Below are 20,560 nucleotides of genomic sequence, written 5' to 3'. Positions count from 1 at the left end.
GGCGAACATGTTTACCAACCTAATAATGGTCCATCTACTCGGTGCAGTGCCGCCAAAATCCCGTCTGAATTTGCTTTGGACGGAAATGAAGGACTGCAAAACATGATACCACTGCACTACCCAAACACTATTTTCGGTATCACAAGTATTAATTTTTAAAAAACTTCAAAAATAACCTGCCAAATAGAAAAAGTAAGTCGATGACTCACACAGAAAACAAGTTATTCCGATTTGTTTCTGTAGCACGATCCCTGCTCCACACTGTATATGATCGGCATGATTATCTGCGTCGAATTAGCTATGCAGAGTGTCCGTATGTATATAAGTATGCGAACTACTCCCTCAGTTTTTTAAATATCGATCTTTTCTCTCCAAGAAGCTGGATTTTTATTTTTTTATTTAGCATACTTTATAATCTTGTATTTTTCGATTAGTGGCAACTTTGTCAAAAAAAATTCCCAAATTAAATGCTTATGTATATAAATCTTTCGAATGACTATTTTTAGTGTTTATGAGGACAAGCAATTTTTATATTTTCATTAATTTAATATTATGATAGGTGGCAACTTTATTTCAACACATGCCATGAAATTTCTATAGGTGTTCAACATTATTCATGTTTTTACAAATTTACATAAGAATTGAGAGCCATTATGTGAAACTTTAGGTTATGTTGAATATGCAACAAATTTAGAGAAGCGATAAAATAAAAACGCAATTATAATAAATTTAAAAAAACACAAAACTCCTGTAGAATAAAAAAAAAATATTTTAAAGATAAGATAAAAAAAATGTTTTTCCAAAAAATATAAATACCAAGCGCTTAAAGTTAGGTTATATTCAACTCATTTTTATTCGTGAATAATTTACCAATATTAAAATTGCTTTCTTCGCCATTTCAACTCTCGCAACAGGTGAACGAATGCATCGTCATCATGAACAACATACTGCGTCTGCTGTACCGCAAGGACATCGGCAAGACACACAATGATGTGCGCGACATAATGCTCATCCTGCTGCGCACCATAATCAAAACCTCGCACGCACTCGATCGCGATAATCAATTGGTCGGCAATTTGGTGGCCATCATGTTGGGTATACTGCAGCGCATGGATGCGGCACATTATGAAATCTTCGTATGGCATTTGAACAGTCGCTTCGAGCTGCAGGACTTCATTATCGAAATATTGCTCGTTTTCGAGGAGCTCGTGTCGCCACATCAGAAGCCAGTATTTTCACGTGATTGGATGGATATGATTATGCATCAGAATACCGTTATATTGCGTTCATTACAACACATCTCGGTTGTGATCATCGATCACTTCTTCGATCCATTCGAGAAGCAAGTGTGGTCGAATTTCTTCCAATGCTCCATAGCATTCCTCATACAATCACCGTTACAATTGAACGATTTCAACGATAATAAACGACAAATCATATTCGCACGTTATCGTGATATACGCAAGGACACAGCGCAAGAGATACGCAAGATGTGGTTCCAATTAGGCGAACACAAGCCGAAATTTGTGCCACAACTAGTGGAGCCGATACTCGAAATGAGTATGATACCCGAGGTGGAATTGCGCAAGGCCACCATACCGATATTTTTCGATATGATGCAGTGCGAATATTACAGCTCGAAAATGCTGCCGAACAGCTACGGCGATACGAAACGCAACAATGCGCATTACAAAGCGAACTTTAACGAATTCGAAACGGAAATGATTGAGAAGCTTGACATATTAATCGGAGCAGGTGAGTAACCAGAAATGTGCTACAAGGTTGCAATTTTATAATAAAAATTATTGAATTTAACCGTTTTTTGTTATGCCGTTAATCTTTATTAAAAATTACGGTATTGCAAATAAAAAATATTCCCAAAATCCGGTTTAAAAATCAGATTTTTAATTTTTAATTTTTTTAGTAAAAATTTCGCAACCCCAATTTTCTATAAATATAAAATATGCTGACACTCATTTAACCCGTCGTTTGCAGGCAAAGGCGACGCCGAGTACAAAGATCTCTTCCACAGCATACTGCTGGAGAAATGTCAGGCGCACAACACACTCAACATAGATGGCACCAAATTCGTGAACATGGCGACGAAACTCATTGAACGTCTGCTCGAGTATCGCTGCATTATACAGGACGAGAGCAAAGAGAACCGCATGGCTTGCACATTTTCGCTCTTACAATTCTATTCGCAAGTAAATCGCAAAGAGATGTACATACGTTATGTCTACAAGCTGTGCGATCTACATATGGAGTTCAACAACTGCACCGAGGCGGCCTTCACGCTCAAACTACACACTGAATTGCTGCAGTGGAACGACACGGAGTTGTCGCCACTCTTGCGCTCACACCGCCATACGGCATGTCGCACACATCGCGAGCTCAAAGAGGCGCTCTACTATGAAATCATCGACTACTTTGACCGCGGTCTGATGTTCGAATGCGCCATCGATATGTGCAAAGTGCTGGCGCAGGAGTACGAGAATGAAATCTACGACTATTTGAAGTTAGCCAAACTCTTGGTCAAGATGTCGCAATTCTTTGAGAAAATATTGAAAGAATTTCGCCACACTTCGGAGTATTTCCGTGTTTGCTTCTACGGTTTGGGCTTTCCGCGCTTTCTACAGAATAAAGCCTTTATTTTCCGTGGTGAGAACTACGAACGTTTGAGCGATTTTTGCTCGCGCATTTTAGCGCAACATCCACAAGCGGAGCTAATGCAGACGCTAGAGTTACCGGGTGAGGATATAACGCAGGCCGACGGACAATTCATACAGGTGAACAAAGTGGAACCGGTAATGAATGAGAATTGTACCAAATTCGAGGGCAAGATGGTGTCGAGTGAAATCGTTAAGTATTTCACATCGAATAATGTGCAAAAGTTCCAGTTTTCAAGGCGTTGCGAAAGCATTGGCGGCGGTCCAGATGATGTGCGCAATCTGTGGCTAGAAAGAATAGTGATGACCACAAGCTTTCCGCTGCCGGGCATACTGCGTTGGTTCCCCGTAACGGAAACAAAGAAATTCAAAGTAAGACGACAAATTAAGAAAATAATTAATTTAATATTTATTAATTCCCTTGAACTTCAAATAACAGATTTCACCAATCGCTTTGGCCATTGAAACAATGAAAAAGACCAATAAGGAAATACGCGACCTGATTATCGAACATCGAAACGACGAAACATTGGATATAAAAACGTTGAGCATGAAAATCACCGGCATTGTCGACCCAGCCGTGATGGGCGGTTTCAGCAAGTATGAGAACGCTTTCTTAACTGACGACTATTTGGAGGACCACCTAGATGATAGGCATCTGGTTGAGGAGTTGAAGGATCTGATCGCATCGCAAATACCGCTACTCGAGATCGGTACTTTTACATTTTTTTTATTAAAAAAAAACAGTAGTAAATTAACGCTCATTTATCCTCTCTTTAGCCATTACGCTGCATAAGCACCGCGCGCCAGACACTTTGAAACTCTTCCAAGAGCACATGGAGCAATGTTTCGCTGACATGCAGGCGAATGTGGAGGGCAAATATGGCAAGAAGGTAGGTTGAAATCGGATATTATTTCAAATATAGTTTTTATACCTTACAGGGTATAAAATAGTACGAAGTTCTTGTACAGATATTTTTATAAAATTCGGCACGGATTAAAGCAACGGTACAATCTTCGTTGAAATTGTTCAGATTGGACCACTTTTTTTTTTATTTATTAAGCCTATTATATCTTCGGTGCAACCGAAGTTAACTTTTTTTCTTGTTTTTGTTTTTGTTTTTCTAACGCGTGTATTAAATTTTGCAGACTTGTGACTTGAAGTTGGATCGCGAGTCGGTGATTATGCGTCGCAATGGTTCCTTTATGCCTGGCATGTTTGAGGGCAACAATCGCTTGTCAGAAACCAGCATGGGCTCTTCCGAGTAAGTATTAGCTATGAAGCTAGACGCAAATTCACAAATATACTATATATTTATATTATATTCGTTATATTCCCAAACGCAGTAGCGGCTTGTCGAAATCTACTTCCTCGGCACGACCACAAACCAGTTCGATAAAATCAACATTCGCGTTTAATTTCAGTCAAAGGTAACGCAGTAATGCAAATAGAAATAACTTGCATGCAACTGTAGTAAAAGTAGAAAACTAATTTGAATAACACTTACGTTATGAGTATCTAACCCAACCAAGCACGCACCATATACATAAATACATATATATATATCCTTTTAAGTACATACTATATATATGCACAACATACACAACTATAAGAAATTGCGGGTGACTGAACGTTATACTAATCAATTAAATTCCCCTTCTCATTTGTTCCTTGTGCTCTGCATTTTTAGTTTAAAAATCTGATTGATTTAAAGCAAATACTTTTATTTTTTTATTATTTTTATTATACTTTTTTTTATTTACCATGAATTATATGATTGATAAATTTTAACATTTTCTAATTAAATTTTACATTTTAATTTTGTTAAATTTTCCTCACGGTTTCTGTTGTTGGTTTGATTTGTTTTCCACCATTAGTTTGCAATTTAATTTCTTTATTTTTCGATTTCCTATTTGGTTTTTTGCTTATTTTTGCAATGTTCGCTTTTTCGTTTCCATTTTTCTCTCTTTTGTACCTCAACAACATCCACAACAATATCAACAGACCTAGCCTCGGCCATTCGCCCAGTACAAAAAGCAAGTCTAAAGAGAAAACGCCCTCAAAACGGCGCTCAATGAAAAAGGTTTGTGAAATTTGTTGCCTCGCTTGGTGGTTCCTTATGCCACGCGAATTATTTATAATTAATTTTGTATATGTTTTATGTCATAGTTGGATCGTGAAACGCTAAGTTTACCAGTAGCCAACAGTAAATTTTATACACAACCGTTATCAACAATAACCTCAACGCCCGAACGGGAATCAATAACTTCAATAGCATCTATAACAAGCGCATCAAATACTTCCTTGACAGCCAAATCGCCGGATCCAAAAGTGTTGACACAAGAGGTGAGTGGAAATTACACATATACTACATAAAGCAAAATAAATGAATATACTTACTTGTATTTATAATTAAACTAAAATAATTTAAAAAAATGTCGTTTTCATATATATCAGCTAACTTGAGATGCTTGCGTTAAAACCAGACAAACTAGTTGAAAAACCAACATTTTTAAAATTATTTGTCTTGTTATACCAAAAACAGGGTATATTATGTTTGCCAAGAAGCTTTTAACATCCAGAAAGAATCATCGGAGACCCTGATAAGTATTTAATAATTTATCAGCGTGACCAGCTGAATCGAATCGATATGTCCGTTCCCATGACAGTCGGGTCGACGTAACCGGCACAAACCCGGATTTTTATCCGGCCAAGGACTGTCAACTCGGCAGAATTTTGCCGCTACAACAACAACAACATTAAGCTATGTCCGCTGTATAAACGCGAACTAGTTCCTCAGTTTTTGAGATATCGAACTGATAGTTTGCATTCGTCTTTTTCGCTCCAGGAAGCTACTCAATTCTCGGAAACACATATACAGATCAAACTTAAGTCTTTGTATGAAAAACTATTTTATTTGACAAGTTATCTTCTCGGAATTTAGTATAGACTATTATCTAAGGTAACGCTACTAGCTCCGCATAAATTGTTCAGATCGAACTATTAAAGCATATTACTGCCATTCAAACTGATCCATCAAAATATTGAAAATTGAAAATTTTATGCAAATAAAAGATGCACCTGTGAAGGGTATAGCTTCGTTGCAACCGTTGTTAACGTTTTTTCTTGTTTATCCATTTGAAATTTAATTTAAAAAATTTTAAATAAAAAATTTAATTTAAAAAATTTTAAATTAAAAATCCATGTTTCTCCAATGTCTATTAAAAGTTACTTCTTTATTTTAAATTTGATTTATATATATATATTATTTACACCTTAGTTAACCACAAAGCGTCCATTACGCTCTGAGAAAGAAAAGGAACGTCGCATGTCACGTCCTGCCAGTATAGCTACACCCACAACCGGCATGAAGGGATTCTCCAGCACAGATGCGCACTCGCTGTCAGGAGCTGACAGCAGTAATCGGAATTCAGTTGGTGAGTAAAGAGTTCACAAATTACTTATAGTAAAACTGTGGTTCTTAAAAATAGACAAATCGAAAATAAAGAAAAATAAGTGAATATTTCGTATGGGGAGAAGTTCGGGTGGATTATCGAAATGCCTACAAAAACAGATTGTGAAAAATGTGGCAAATTAATTGTCCGATTTTGGACAGCAGCTTACCCAATGCTAATTTTAACAAAGTTTACATTTTGTTTGAAATATCCATTTTAGAGTGAGCTTAGACGCAGAATTCGGATTATGGTTATATAGCGTATAGAGTCTTTGATTTTACATTAGGTTTTAATCTTCTGACTATTCTCATGTATGACTAATGACTCACATATTGATCAAGAATTTATTAAGGATATAAACCTAGACAAAATATAGATCGTTCTTAGAACATATTTATCTCAAACTAGGGTGACTCTATACAATTTTATTTCGATGTCTTTATTTATGTTTAAATGAAAAATAATTAATCTGTTGAAAAATGTTTTATGGAAACTAGATTTGAACGAAGATCATTTCTGACTTTTCTCAAATATAAATTTTTTTTAAAAAAGTGCGGTATCTAGTGCCTATGTAAATTTTTAGACCTTATCTTTTTGTAAAATTATTTTACATTTCATAACTGTTTTAAGGAGTTACAATTCTTTCAAAGGGTTACAATTGTTTTAAAGGGTTACATGAGTTTCCTCGGGTAAAAAACAGCATTTTTCATCAATTTTTTTCTCATATAAAAAATGAAATATTTTATTAGAATTTTTTGTTGTTACAAACATACACTACTAACAAAGAAATTCTGAAATTTTTGGAAACAAAATATTTTGAACGCAGCCATTACGAAGCCATTTCCGTTGAGCCATCGGAAAAAATGGGCCAACTCCTTACAGGATCATCTAAAGTGAAAAATACGTGCTTTAGTTAAAATATTAATTTAAAACTTGGACGAAATAAAAAAATAAAGCTGAAAATTGAATTTTTGACAGACTTAAAAAAAAAAATGAAAATTTCGCGACATTTTTTTTCAAATAGTTATAATCGAAAAAAAACTTTGCCCAAGTCTAAGAATTGTCTCTCAAAGACTATGTAAAATTGCATGAAGTTCTCGAGAAATCTTCCCAACTGACTTCAAAAACACAGTTACGAGATGAACGCGTTTGAAAACGGCGCACTAACTAGCCTCTAAAGCACAAGTACTCAAATCTGTATCTCCGAAACTATTATTCGGTGTTACAAAATTTAATAAGACAATAAACAAAATTAAATTTTTTGAAATCCATAAACCCATGTAACCCTTTAATTTTTTTAAAACCGATAGAATAATCGAATTTTTATGACTTTATGTTTTCAAAAATTTATATTAAATCCATAATTTGAGTTAATTAAATTTCTATTTTTCAGATACAACAGATTCCACATCGGAGGAGGATCTCATACCGCCACCGCTACCAGCAAAAACACGTGACTCCACTGATTTTAGCAGTTTTACTTACAGCATGGACTTCCCCATACCGCTTGTTGGTCCCTACACACAAACCCTCGTGACGACTACGACGCAACACACCAGTATTTCAAATAGCTCTTACGAATATGTGGAGGCCAAAAATTTCGTGCTTACTGAAAAACGGCCACCCACACCGCCACCAAAACCCTCGCGCAATAGCAAACACATTCCATAACTTGTGGCTGGGCAAGCAATTGCGTATGACGTCCGAGTCCTGCTAAACGCGAAAGCGAAAATATTTAAAAAAGTAATACAAAGCAGTAAAGTAATTAACGCTGTGAAAGTGAAGCCATAATCAAAATTGATATTTGAGTGCGTGTGATTGAGTCATTGATTGCTTGGCGACTGCAAACATAAGTGGTCAGTTGCCTGGCATACACCTGTAGAGCGCGCGATGAGAAGAAGAGTGAGAACAATGAAGTCCGAACTAAAGGAATTGATGCGTTAATGCAGCAATACAAATAAACAAGTGCCAAAAATGTAATTTAAACAAAAATCATAAATAATTGTTTGGGTGTTGGCGTGCCTTTCGTCTGGCCGACAACCATGTACATAGCAACGAGCGTGCGCTGGCACTCATTTCCCAGGAACACACACACACGCACACTTTTGTTAGAACAAAACGAAAGCGTTTAGCGTTGATAGCAGCAATATACATATATATATATATATGTAATTTAATATAGTTAACGATATTAAGCTATTTCAGAGTTTTTATTGAACTTTGCGTTTCAGTTGTACAAACGTTTCGGCTTGAGCAAATTTCTTTAGTTATTAAACTACTTGTCTTCCTAACTTAACTAAACGCACATATAGGCAAGTAAGTCTTATTTACTTTACATATATATGTATATGTATATAATATACATGTGTATATGTTTATTTATATGCATTTTATTTATTCTTTTATTTAATTAATTTAATTTCAAGCCAATTAGGCACTTCGCTGTGTACAAAGTGCTCACAGCTGAGTTCATAATAATTTCGCCGTGAACTTTCAATATGTTCGTGTCTGTATTTATGTGTACAGCAATTATGATTTAATTAGTTATAGTAAAACGACCACCACGAGCCAATTAAAGGTTTCAAACATACACACACCCACACACACAACTGAATTTATCGCAACATAATTTCAGTATTCGTTGTTAACGAAGTCGAGTGAAAGCGTGTTAAATGTAATGTTTAAATAGCAAAAATTTACAAAAGCATTTTTAATACGAAAATGAAACTAACAAATAAAAATATAGCAAAAATCGAAAAGCATTTGCACTTTTTTATAAAAATAATATTTACTTTGTTATTACTTATGACAGAAGTGCCACGAAAATTTTGTTATTCAAACTGAACAGAGACACTATTTATACAAGTTCATACATATTTACATGTACAACTATTTTGAAATGATACAAAAATCCAAAAAAAAAAACAAATTATATAACTTGATGAAATTAAAAAGTACCGTGAATAGCAAATTGCATAACAACAAAACTGCATATGTATGTAATTAAATAATGTAAGCCAGCATTTGATTTGTAAACTTTCGTTATTATATAGCAAAATATGTACTAAATAGTTTTTAAGCAGCAGAACTTTTTTTAATATCAATAAGTATGTTTATATGTTACGAACAGAGCGCGTTTTTAACGTATTTATTGTGTACTTTATACACACATAGCATAAAATTTACAATTTTTATAAGCACAAAAAAAAAAAATAATGTTAACGGTAAATAAGCCGACCTCTAGCGAAAGTCAGCTTATTGCACTTATTTAATTTAATTTTATTTTACTTTACCGCGAAATGCAATTGTTTGTGTTGCCTTATCTTATAGACACAGACACACACGCTTATATGTGTGTGCGTGTGCATTTTTAATTTAACTTAATTATTCGCTTTATAGTATTTTAAAACTTATCATTCACAATCTACTCAAAAGTATCGCGTAAGTTACTATTTAATTTCGTTTATTTGTCAATTTTTGCAATGACAACTCAATTACTACGTACATATATACCTAAATGGAATTTGGCATGCGCCGCAATCTTTGTTTAATGTAATTATTATTATTTTTTTAATTAATATGTTCACCAAAGATTTATTAAGATTAAATAAAATGTCAATTCACTTACAGGATAAACAATGAATGTTTGAGTGTTAATCCGTGGAAGAAAATTATTTAGTATGTATGTAAATATATCTTTTAAAAGGGTGAGCCATTAGTCGGCTAATCAAAATGGCATAAGTAACTGCTCAGTAATTCTTCCGCTATTTGATCATGCAAGTCTATTACATTTATACCAGTTGTTGTTCGATTCACACTCTCTAATTTTTAGCTTTTGGTATAACTGCTCGCTATTCAGCCATTATTTCTTTATACCAATTTTTTTGATTTATATGCCATATAACTAATATCAGAATTTTCAAATATCTGGCTGACTTTACTCCATGGTATTGGGAAAAATAGATGAAATCGGGTCGATACTACCCCAACTGCCATATAATACATATAATGGTGTTCGTTTTTCTAACAAATCAGTCTATGAGCTATATATAGTATATGTATGTATGTATATAAAAAATTGCTTGGATTTCGATTCTCTGGTTGACGTTTTACACCTGTCATGCCATTGAAATACGCATCTAAACTTATTTTACGACAGAAAACACGACTCGGTGTCAAGAGAAGGAGAAGCCTAAGAGCACCATCGAAGACGAGTCGACTGCTGTAAAACTACGCTAATATATTTTTGTATTTCTTTATTCATTTAATTTAGTTACCATAAAAGTTCGTTTGTCCTAGCATGTGTATCGTGACAATATTCAGAAGTGGAATGGTACCATTACGCTTAAATGTATCGTGTCACACCTTAAAGTATTTCCCTGGCTTTGATTCTTAGTCCTTTCTTACTTGTTTTAGATAATATTTTTCAGAGCCAGAATCTACTTGAGCCCATAGGCATGAGGTTCTTTTGCATACAAGATTTCACTTAGATATTATTCTGAATTTATGGCTAGAATGTTTCAGCTAACGAATACATCCAGTTATTCAGCGATCGTTCAATGTAAAATGCATTATTTCATTCATTCGTCATTCGGACCATTAGAAAGGTCGAACGAGTGTTTTAGCACGTTGGCCGGTATGACCGCCAGTATGCCGGTGCAAGCCTTTTGAATGGCCTCTTCGTCTGCATAACGCTTTCCTTTCATGCGTAAACGCATTTTATCGAAAAGGAAGAAGTCGCACGGTGGTATATCAGGTCAATGGTTAAAATGTGATTTTTGGTCAAATAATCGGTCACAAGCGGCGATCGATGAAAGCAAATTTTGGTCGTCAGTCAATTTGTGCGGAACAAATTGTGCACACACCTTCCATAAGCTCAAATGTTCAGTCAAAATGCGATAAATCGATGTTTTGGAAATGTTCAATTCCATTTCCATGAATTTCATTGATGATTTCGGCTGATTTTTGATGAATTCACGCACAATTTTGATGGAATTTCCGGTGAACACGGAGATTGATTGGCCCACATGTTGATCCTCACGACCACTTTGAAAACGTTGAAACCACTCGTGAACTCTGCTACGGTATAGGCAATCGCCATAAACTTGTTTCAACAAATGAAACGTTTCGGTAAAAGCCTTACCAATTTTAAAACAAAATTTAATGTTGGCTCTTTGTTCGAAGCTCATTTTCGCACTGATAACACAAACATACTGCCACTTAAAACGCAATAACTTGACTTGCAATCGATAAAATGTCATGAAATTCGCACAAAGATAGCAGATTCTAACACACTAGTCGACATAAAGATGGCGCCACCAGGGGCGCTAGATTCAAAAATGTTCCTGTTTATTTTGGAACGCACCTTATAAATGTAAGTATATATAAATTAAACTTAACTAAAATGAAATCCATTATTTTTGCATTAAACTGAAGGTTTGCTCTCAGAGAAACCCTCACCGCTATAGGAAAAAAACTGTGATAGTCGATTTCCACAAGCGTCTCTAGAGTCGAATTTTTCACCAGCGAAATAAAATCACTAGGTAATTTCCTTCCAATCCGACCAAACCCGTATCGCTTGAAACTGTCGTAAGTGACCCAACCAACAACCAGTAATCAGCCATTTCAACAATGAATAAATATTGTTTGAATTCAACAGATATTCGAGGATTGAATTTCGGTTCACGACGTTTTTTTTTCGTTAATTCATATGCTGCCGATATATTGAGCTTCTTTTTGTATCCAGCCTTATTAAAATGCCCCCAATGGTCTCTAGGTTCTTTTTTAGCTGTTTAACAAAAAAACTTTGCCTATATGACGATGATGTTCAGACTCAGCGATTTCCATAATGTGGTCGATAAGCTAAACTCTAAATTTTAGTGTATTCTCAATGTTCGATTACACGTTCGAGCATTTCGACTGGTAACTGACGAATGACACGTGTGATGTTTTGCTCCTATACCTAAATCGAAACGGAATTATCCACATAGACTTTAGACTTGAAATATCTTCAAAGAAAAAAGTGTAACGGTGTGACGTCACACGATCTTGGTGCCCAAAACGTGAAATTATCTGCTCTCTGAAGTATTCTCCCCATAAAACTATTGTTCGATGCCATGTGTGAGAAGTAGCGCCGTCTTGTTGAAGCCAAATGTCGCCGAGATCATGAGCGTCAATTTCAGACATCAAATAGTCGATTATCATGCCGCGATAACGGTCGCTATTAACGGTTACGTTCCACCCGGACTTATTTTTGAAGAAATATGTACCAATGACTCCACTAACCCACAAACCACACCAAACTGTTTTTTTACTGGGTGAAATGGCAGCTCTTCAAACTTTTCAGGTTGCTCTTCAATTTTCCAAATGCGGCAATTCTGCTTGTTTACATACCCATTGAGCCAGGAATGGGCCTCTTCGCTGAACAAAATTTGCCTCGAAAACGTCGGATCTTTTTGGAATTTTTTAAAGGCCCATAAAGCAAAGCGATGTCGCCTCTTGCACTAGCTGTATTTAATGCTCTTTCAATGTAAGATCTCGACGTAAAATGCAACAAGTCGTTCCATACGTCCGTTCGAATTGCTGCGAACGGCGCCGAATCAACTCTCCACGGTCTTCGTGTACACTCTCAGCTACGGCTGCTATATTTTCTTTACTGCGAGCTGGACGTGATCTATTCGGTCGAATAGTATCCAACAATGAATGCTGGGTCTCAAGATGGCTGATGGCCTTGCGAATAGTACGCTCAGTAGGCCGATTATGTTGGCAATAAGCGCGAAACACATTCTTTACAGAACGTGAATTTTCCTAATAAAGTTGAATGATTTGTAAACGTTGCTCAGGTGTAAGTATTTCCATGATGAAATGCCAAACAATACTGAACAAAAATAACATGACAGCTTAACACGACTCACGCGTGATCTGTCAAGAAAAGGTTATTGAAAACAGTACCTCTACTTGGATCAGCCGTTACAACTCGGGATACAGATTACTAAGCCTTGCATTGGTAAAATTAAAAAAATCTTTTCAGCGGACCTATATTAAACTAGTGATATGGCACCTAATTATATTCCAATAAATAAATAAAACCAACAAATTTCGAAAATTTTTTTATTGCTTAAAATTTTTTTAAAGTTAATTGAGATATATAAAGTGTACATTTTAAAAAATATAAGATCTTGGCTGTCAGTGTGTAAAATTAAGTAAGCGTGCAAAAAAATTATCGCTGCCAAAAGTTAAGTGATTTAAAAATGAACACAGGTATGAGTTAGAAACAGGTTATAATTAGATTTATAAGTAGATTAGAGGCAAGATTTAAGAAATTATTTAAGAGTTATTAAATGCTTGTAATGGCAAAAAGTTCGAGTGAGACGGAAATATAATTACAAATATAAATTATCGCTTTTGGGGGTTAGGATTTGTTTTTAAATATTTTTGTATTTGATTTTAATATTTAGTGCGTTTATACGTATATGTGTCACTGTATAAGGTAAAGTAGAGAACAATGCATTAATAAATTTAATCTGTTTTTTTGCTTTTTCGTTTTTTTTTTTAATTAAAAAATATAGTAATTCGTCATTTAGGGACACACCTAGTGTGAATTTATAAAGAAAATATTTTTTTTTTATTTCGATTGGTTATAATTTTTTAAATTTGTTCCAATGATTACTTGGAGAGAAATGATGCTTTTTCTTAGGCTGTCTCACTATGTGTGTCCCTTAAAGAGTTTAAATAATATTATTTTTGTTTTAATAAAAAGTATTTAATGAAAATTTAACAGAAATACAACTTTCTAAAAAGATATTAAACAACATTTGCATTTACTAATTTTTTAACAAAAAAATTGTTACCGTTTTTAAACAATTTCCTAAGGAAGTTGAATTTTTTTTATAAAGAGATTTTTAAAACAAATTCCTAAGGAAGAAGAATGTTTTTTATAAAGAGATAATTGAAAGCGCTAAGCGTTAAAGCAAAAAAGGGTATACACGAGTGGTCACAGACGAGTGGTAGTCAAAATAAAATAAACAAAATTTTATAAAGAAAAGTAAGGGAAGTAATATCGAAAGGAAAAAATAAATAACCGCCAAAATTAGCAGGAAACAATTATGAGTTTACACATTTTCGTTCACTTATTTGTTCGTTGTACACATAAATATGCACGTATAAATATATAAAAGAGCTGTAAAGCTGAGTGAAAGGCACAAATACTCGTACATTTTAGATCTAATAGACAATTCTTATCAAAAAGTGCATACATATAAATTTATAGACACACACATACAAATACAATAAGCCTAGCATGTCTAAAATGTGGATTTCAAAAAATGGTCAATTGATAAAAAAAATACATTCGTGTGTATGCATGCGCGTGTATAGGTGTAAGATCAGTAACTAATACTACTACAAATATAAATATAAGGGCGGCGGGTTCGGATGCCGTTCAAAATTTCATATCGATGCAGATTTTCGAGTTGCGATTCTGCTTCTGACTTATCTCTAAGACTTGAAACATTTCCTGCAGTGCTTCGTTTGTACGCGTTTTGCGGCGATTGCGGCGCAAGGTGACACGTCCCGACTTGAATTCATTCACTAGAGCGTCAAGACCTGTGTAAAGAGAGAAATGCAAATGGGAAATTATTACTAACGGTTTAAAAATGACAGCGAAAGTTTATTGGTGGCAGTTAGAGACAATGTGTATGTGATAGATATAATGTGTTTTAGTTATACACATATTGATATTTTACAATTGAAGCATCGCCTCGAATAACGTTGTAAGTGCCATCGGCTATGAATGGCACTTACAACGTTATTCGAGGCGATGATTCAATTATTTTAACACATTTGGCAATAAGTAATATTAAAATAACTTTTTTAGTATTAATTATTTGCAAATTAACTATTCGATATATCACTAACAGCTCTTTGGTGTTATTTACAAACATACAATTAATGCAATCTAAGGCTGAGAAGGTAAAGTAAAGAAAAGATGAGGGGGAAAAAGAAAGCTGAAAACTATTTAACCGGTTACTATAATATTTTTGAAATTTCCTAAAGTTTAATCGATGAATAAAATGCACAAATATACATACATATGTATAAGATGATTTTTTTAGGTATAAATTTTCCTGCAGAGGTAGCTGTCACACCAGCTGTCAAAGTAACCTCCGTTTGATAGTTATATTCTGTAATATTTGGCAAATCACAATGCAAAATTATTATTTTAAATTGTTTTTAATAATTTCATTAACACATCGTTAATATTCATAATACTAATAATACGCCGATACCGGCATTGTTGGATCATTCACCTTTTTAATGGGATATTAAGGAATCTTAGGCTGACAAAAATTACGCAAAATTAGACAAATAGGAAGGCCTTGCAAAAAGCAGGTGCGATAATCACATACTCGAATTTGCATTTAAATGATATAAAAAAACCAAAGAATAATTTAAATTTTTCTGAAGTTCCATAGCATTAAAGATTACTCTAAAAGAATTTTTTTATGCTTATGCGGTAAAAATTATCTTAAGTTCTACGAAGCGCGTCACATTAATCATATTCTATGTACAAGGTGTTTTCCAAAGTAAAAAAAAAAAATAGAATAAATGGTTTTTTTTTGGCAAATTCAATTTATTTTATTCAAAATAGTCTCCTTCTGTTTCAATAGAGCTTTTTGCACGGTCCAAAAGCATGTCGAACGAGTGTTTTAGCTTGGTGGCCGGAATGGGGTCAGTATGCCGGTGCAAGCCTTTGCAACGTCTGCATACCGATTTCCCTTCATGGGCAAATGCATTCTTCTGAAAAAGGAAGAAGTCGCGCGGTGGTATATCAGATGAATATGGGTAGTGGTCAATGGTTAAAATGTGATTTTTGGTCAAATAATCGGTCACAAGCGGCGATCGATGAGAGCAAATTTTGGTCGTCAGTCAATTTGTGCGGAACAAACCGTGCACACAGCTTTCGTAAGCCCAAATGTTCGGTCAAAATGCGATAAATCGATGTTTTGGAGATGTTCGATTCCATGTCCATGAATTTCAATGATGATTTCGGCTGATTTTTGATGAATTCACGCACAGTTTCGATGGAATTTCCGGTGATCACGGATTTTGATTGGCCCACATGTTTATCGTCATTTATGTCCTCACGGCCACTTTGAAAACGTTGAAACCACTCGTGCACTCTGCTACGAGATAGGCAATCATCGCCATGAACTTGTTTCATCAATTGAAACGTTTCGGTAAAAGTTTTACCAATTTTAAAACAAAATTTAATGTTGGCTCTTTGTTTGAAGCTCATTTTCGCACCGATAACAGAAACATACTGACACTTAAAACGCAATAACTTCGCTTGCAATCGATGTAATGTCTTGAAATTCGCACTGGACAATCGACAAAGATAGCGGATTCTAACGCACTAATCGACATATAGATGGCGCCACCAAGGGGCGCAAGATTCAAAAAGATTCTTATTTGGAACGAACCTTGTATAAGTACAATGTACTTAGTACATATATCCAACATTTTAAGGTTCAGCTATCTGATATAACCCAGTTTCAACCAATATTTAAATTTATCACTCATGTTCTATTTTATTACCGTGTTTCATTCTTTTATTTTTCTTTTTAATTTTCCTGTATTCTTGTAATTTTAATAAATAACTAATAGAAATTTGATAGTAAAATACTAGCTTTTCAATATATACATAAAAATATTTTTTAATTTAATTTTTTATTTTTTTTTTCTTTTTCAAAAAAAATACCGCGAGGCCATCTAACACCTTGATGTCATTCAAAAAGTTTCGACTTATTTTCATTTCCGCCAAACAAAAAAAAACACATTTCTGATACCCCTTGTTGCATGCCGACATATTTACTAAAGTCCAAAAAATAAAGCATTTTAACTTTTCCTTAGGAGTTTTAAAGCATGCCAAAGATAATATAATAATATATAATATAGTACATCTAATTTAATGACGAGATGAAAATACAGCAATAGTAAAGATAACTGTGAAAGAAAAGTAGAGTAGAAACGAAAAAAAATAAACCGTAAACAAATACGAAATGTGAGAAGAAAAAATCGCAGAAAATTAAAATAAATCTTCTGGTCTTACAACGAAGGACGTGCATGCAAAACTACTACCGAGTAAGAAGACAGCGAAAATATAAAAAAAAATAAAAAGTAATAACAACAACAATGTAGCAGCACTAGCAGTAGTATTTGCCACCTTATGCAGCGAAGCAGAGGAAATAAGCAACAACTGGTATAAAACGTTGGTAAAGCTCACACGCCAACACCAAATATGTTACGTATACGACTTGTTGAACGGCAGCCAACACACATGTGTGTCTCCTTCCACACTCGTTTTTGGCACGCGCAGAGCACGTTGCATGCGTTTAAGGCTCTTAACATAAGCGTCTGCTGTGTTGCTGGCATGTGTGTGATGGAATTGAAAGCGCCAAAAATGACAAACAAAACGCAAATAAACAATAATACTCAATAATCAAAGATAAAAAAAAATGAAATGATGATGATGGCATGAGCAAAGCAATCAATCTGTGAAAATATGCTTAAGTTGCGTAGGTATATTTATATGTGATTTTGTATGCGTCTTTCAACATGCGAAATTCTCACACACTTTAAAAATTATTTTCATGCAACAAATATTGAAGATATATCAAAAAAATATTATATGCCACTCGGAGAAACAAATTTAGCAAATTATTTGGGTTATGTTTGGGGTAGAAAGGCAATAGTCCATAGGATGATGATGATGATGAAAAAATACAATTTCTCAGCTGTGCTCAAGGCTTTTGGTCACATTTAAGGTCTCAGACCCTGAACAGGCTATATTAAGTTTGCTACAAACTTTTTAACACTCAGAAAATATATACAAATATTAGTCGGAGACCGCATAAAAAATATATCTAAATGAATAATGTGACGAGCTATACAATTTAGCCATGTCGGTCTGTCCACCTCCCTCATTTTGAGATATCGATCTGAAATTGTGCACCGTCTCATAAAGATGCTGCACATTTGTCAGAGCGGCCGATATGGTATCACTATAGTATATGGCTGTCATAAAAACGCAACGAACGGAATAAAGTGCGTGTTTGGGAAATTTCAGCATTTGACGAGATATATTTACGAAATTTGGCATTAATTACTGCTTAGACAATAATGTAATCTTCGAAAAATTGTTTAGATCGGATAACAATAACATATAACTGAACGATCAAAGTTCTTTTAAAGAAATTTTGTTTATTTGTGAAGGGTATTCTAGCTTCGGTTCTTGTTGTATAATATAATTTGCATTACATAACACAACATTTAAAGAACCTTAATCACTACTTCGAATACTTTTTATACTCTTGCAACCAGCTGCTACGGAGTATTATAGTTTTGTTCACCTAACGGTTGTATGTATCACCTAAAACTAATCGAGATTGATATAGGGTTAATATATATAAATGATCAGGATGGCGGGAAAAGTTGGAATCCGTACTGTCTGTCTGTTCGTCCGTCCGTCCGTCCAAGCTGTAACTTGAGTAAAAATTGAGATATCTCGATGAAACTTGGTACTTACATGGGTTCTTCAGTACAAAAAAAGTCGAGTTCGTAAATGGGCGTAATAGGACTTCAAATCGTCCTTAACGGAAAACGTATAAAGTGCCATAACTAAGCACTAAATTAAGATATAAATCTGTAATTTGGTACAGAGGATCACTCATGGCAAGTGGCACCTGGGAGCAAACATTTTTGAAAAAGTGTGGCCCCGCCCTAAAACAATCAAATTTGCTGGGTACAAATATCATAAGAATTTCTACCGCCAGTGTTAAAAAGGAAGAAATTGGAGGTTAACCCCACTCATTCCCCATATAATGATACTGTTAAAAACTACTAAAAGCGCTATAAATCAATAACTAAATACGCCAGATATGTACATTAAATTTTACCACTGAGATGGTATAAGAAAGTTTTATAGGAGCCGGGGTGAAGATTAGATGATGTGAGTGGCACCGCCAATTTTATGGTGAAATCCCATATCTCGGGACCCGACTAATCGATTTCGACAAAATTAGGTAGGTGACATTCTTCTTACATTATTAGAAATTCGGAACTTAAATGTAGAAGATAAAAAAGGGCGAAACGTATCAAAAAATATCTGAAAAATATTCCATTTCGATCGGAAGGGCAAGAAATATTTTTGAAAACTTCAAGAAAAGAAATACGGTGGAGCCCAGAATTTCCATACACGCTGAGCGACTTGCATGAAGAAAAGTTGCCGAAAACCACGAGAAATTTCATCGAGGCAGTTGATCGAAAGCTTAGGTTTGGATGTTTACATTAGTACAAAGCAAAGGAAAATACGAACATCACGTTTGAAAAACTATGTTGCAAAAATCGATATATGATTTCCATTGCGAATATGGAAAACGGACCAGAGTTTGCAAAACAATATCTAAATATTCCTAAAACCGTAAGCGAGTGTAGCGTGAACCCTCTGATCGCTTGAAACCACATTACATACAATCACCGGTGAAGCATGGAGGAGATTATCTCATAGCTTGGGGCTGTTTCCCAAAAACGGCGGGTGCTTCATATGTTGACATTACTAGCAAAAGTTTTACAATAAATGCGGAAAAAAGAGTTTGAGATCGTTTATCTTCCAACAAGATACACCTCTCACCGGCTACTCGCTTTTTTGAAAAAAGCTTAATCGAAAAACTGATCTACCCAGCTCAGCCGTTGGATTTAAATCCAATTGAGCATTTGTGGCCAATTTTGAATTCCAAAATACCAAAAAGCAGCCGTACAAACTTGCCATCATTTTTCTTAGAGATGAAGCGTCAATGGGATAATATGCCATTGAAAATATTAGATTTGGTCCGAAGCATGCCAAAACGTTAAAAGTGGGAAGACTAGTTGCTAAATTTACTTTTAAAGCAAACGTTTTGTATACAAACGTTTGTATTGTAGACTTTGCTTCCGCCTTTTTTTGTAAATTTAAGGCTTTATTGTATAAAAACGGTTCAAAAGTGTTTTCCCTTATTCCCTCAAAAAGCAATGCTTAATTAACACACGAAATCCTTTATGATCCATTTTTTTGTAAACTAACACAAGTTGCTTTACAAAAATTCTATATTTTTTTTTAATACCTAATAGAAATCATATAGATGGTAGTAGTAGAGTAGTCGTATTATCTATGTATGTGTCAGCCTCAGTAATAAGTGGACGGGTCCACAGCCGCACTTTTCTTGGAATTAAAAAAGAAAAGCAAAATTTCCCGCAAATGTCGAGAATTCGGCTCAAAAAGTGACATTTTCAGTTTGGGATGCAAATAGACCTCTATAAATATTTTGTTGGGTTAATGTTGACACAAATGTCTAAGATCGATATAAAACGATTTAATCGACCAGTGCTGGACCTTAAAG

General features: G+C 34.6%; 2 protein-coding genes across 10 annotated transcripts in view; one reads left to right on the top strand and one right to left on the bottom strand.

Moving 5' to 3' along the window:
• Nucleotides 1-9,768, top strand: part of LOC105226419 (dedicator of cytokinesis protein 1) — a 66,591-nt gene extending 56,823 nt beyond the window's left edge. For 5 of the 7 annotated variants that reach the window (XM_049448972.1, XM_049448971.1, XM_049448970.1 and 2 more), the window contains 10 exons: nucleotides 915-1,755; nucleotides 1,996-3,041; nucleotides 3,109-3,382; nucleotides 3,450-3,562; nucleotides 3,819-3,934; nucleotides 4,017-4,100; nucleotides 4,675-4,753; nucleotides 4,840-5,016; nucleotides 5,951-6,107; nucleotides 7,519-9,768. In XM_049448972.1, coding sequence (XP_049304929.1) covers nucleotides 915-1,755; nucleotides 1,996-3,041; nucleotides 3,109-3,382; nucleotides 3,450-3,562; nucleotides 3,819-3,934; nucleotides 4,017-4,100; nucleotides 4,675-4,753; nucleotides 4,840-5,016; nucleotides 5,951-6,107; nucleotides 7,519-7,796 — 3,165 coding nt within the window. In that variant the 3' untranslated portion in view covers nucleotides 7,797-9,768. The other 2 variants (XM_049448974.1, XM_049448975.1) reach the window with 2 other exon arrangements.
• A 4,118-nt stretch (nucleotides 9,769-13,886) lies between these two features.
• Nucleotides 13,887-20,560, bottom strand: part of LOC105226369 (shootin-1) — a 49,929-nt gene continuing 43,255 nt past the window's right edge. For all 3 annotated transcript variants that reach the window (XM_049448965.1, XM_049448968.1, XM_049448966.1), the window contains one exon: nucleotides 13,887-14,729. In XM_049448965.1, coding sequence (XP_049304922.1) covers nucleotides 14,566-14,729 — 164 coding nt within the window. In that variant the 3' untranslated portion in view covers nucleotides 13,887-14,565. The remainder of the gene's footprint in view (nucleotides 14,730-20,560) is intronic.

The sequence above is a fragment of the Bactrocera dorsalis genome, chromosome 2 (genome assembly GCF_023373825.1).
Source record: "Bactrocera dorsalis isolate Fly_Bdor chromosome 2, ASM2337382v1, whole genome shotgun sequence".
Lineage (NCBI taxonomy): Eukaryota > Metazoa > Arthropoda > Insecta > Diptera > Tephritidae > Bactrocera > Bactrocera dorsalis.
The sequence above is the reverse complement of the archived record's forward strand: the minus strand, read 5'-3'. Positions and strand labels throughout refer to the sequence as shown.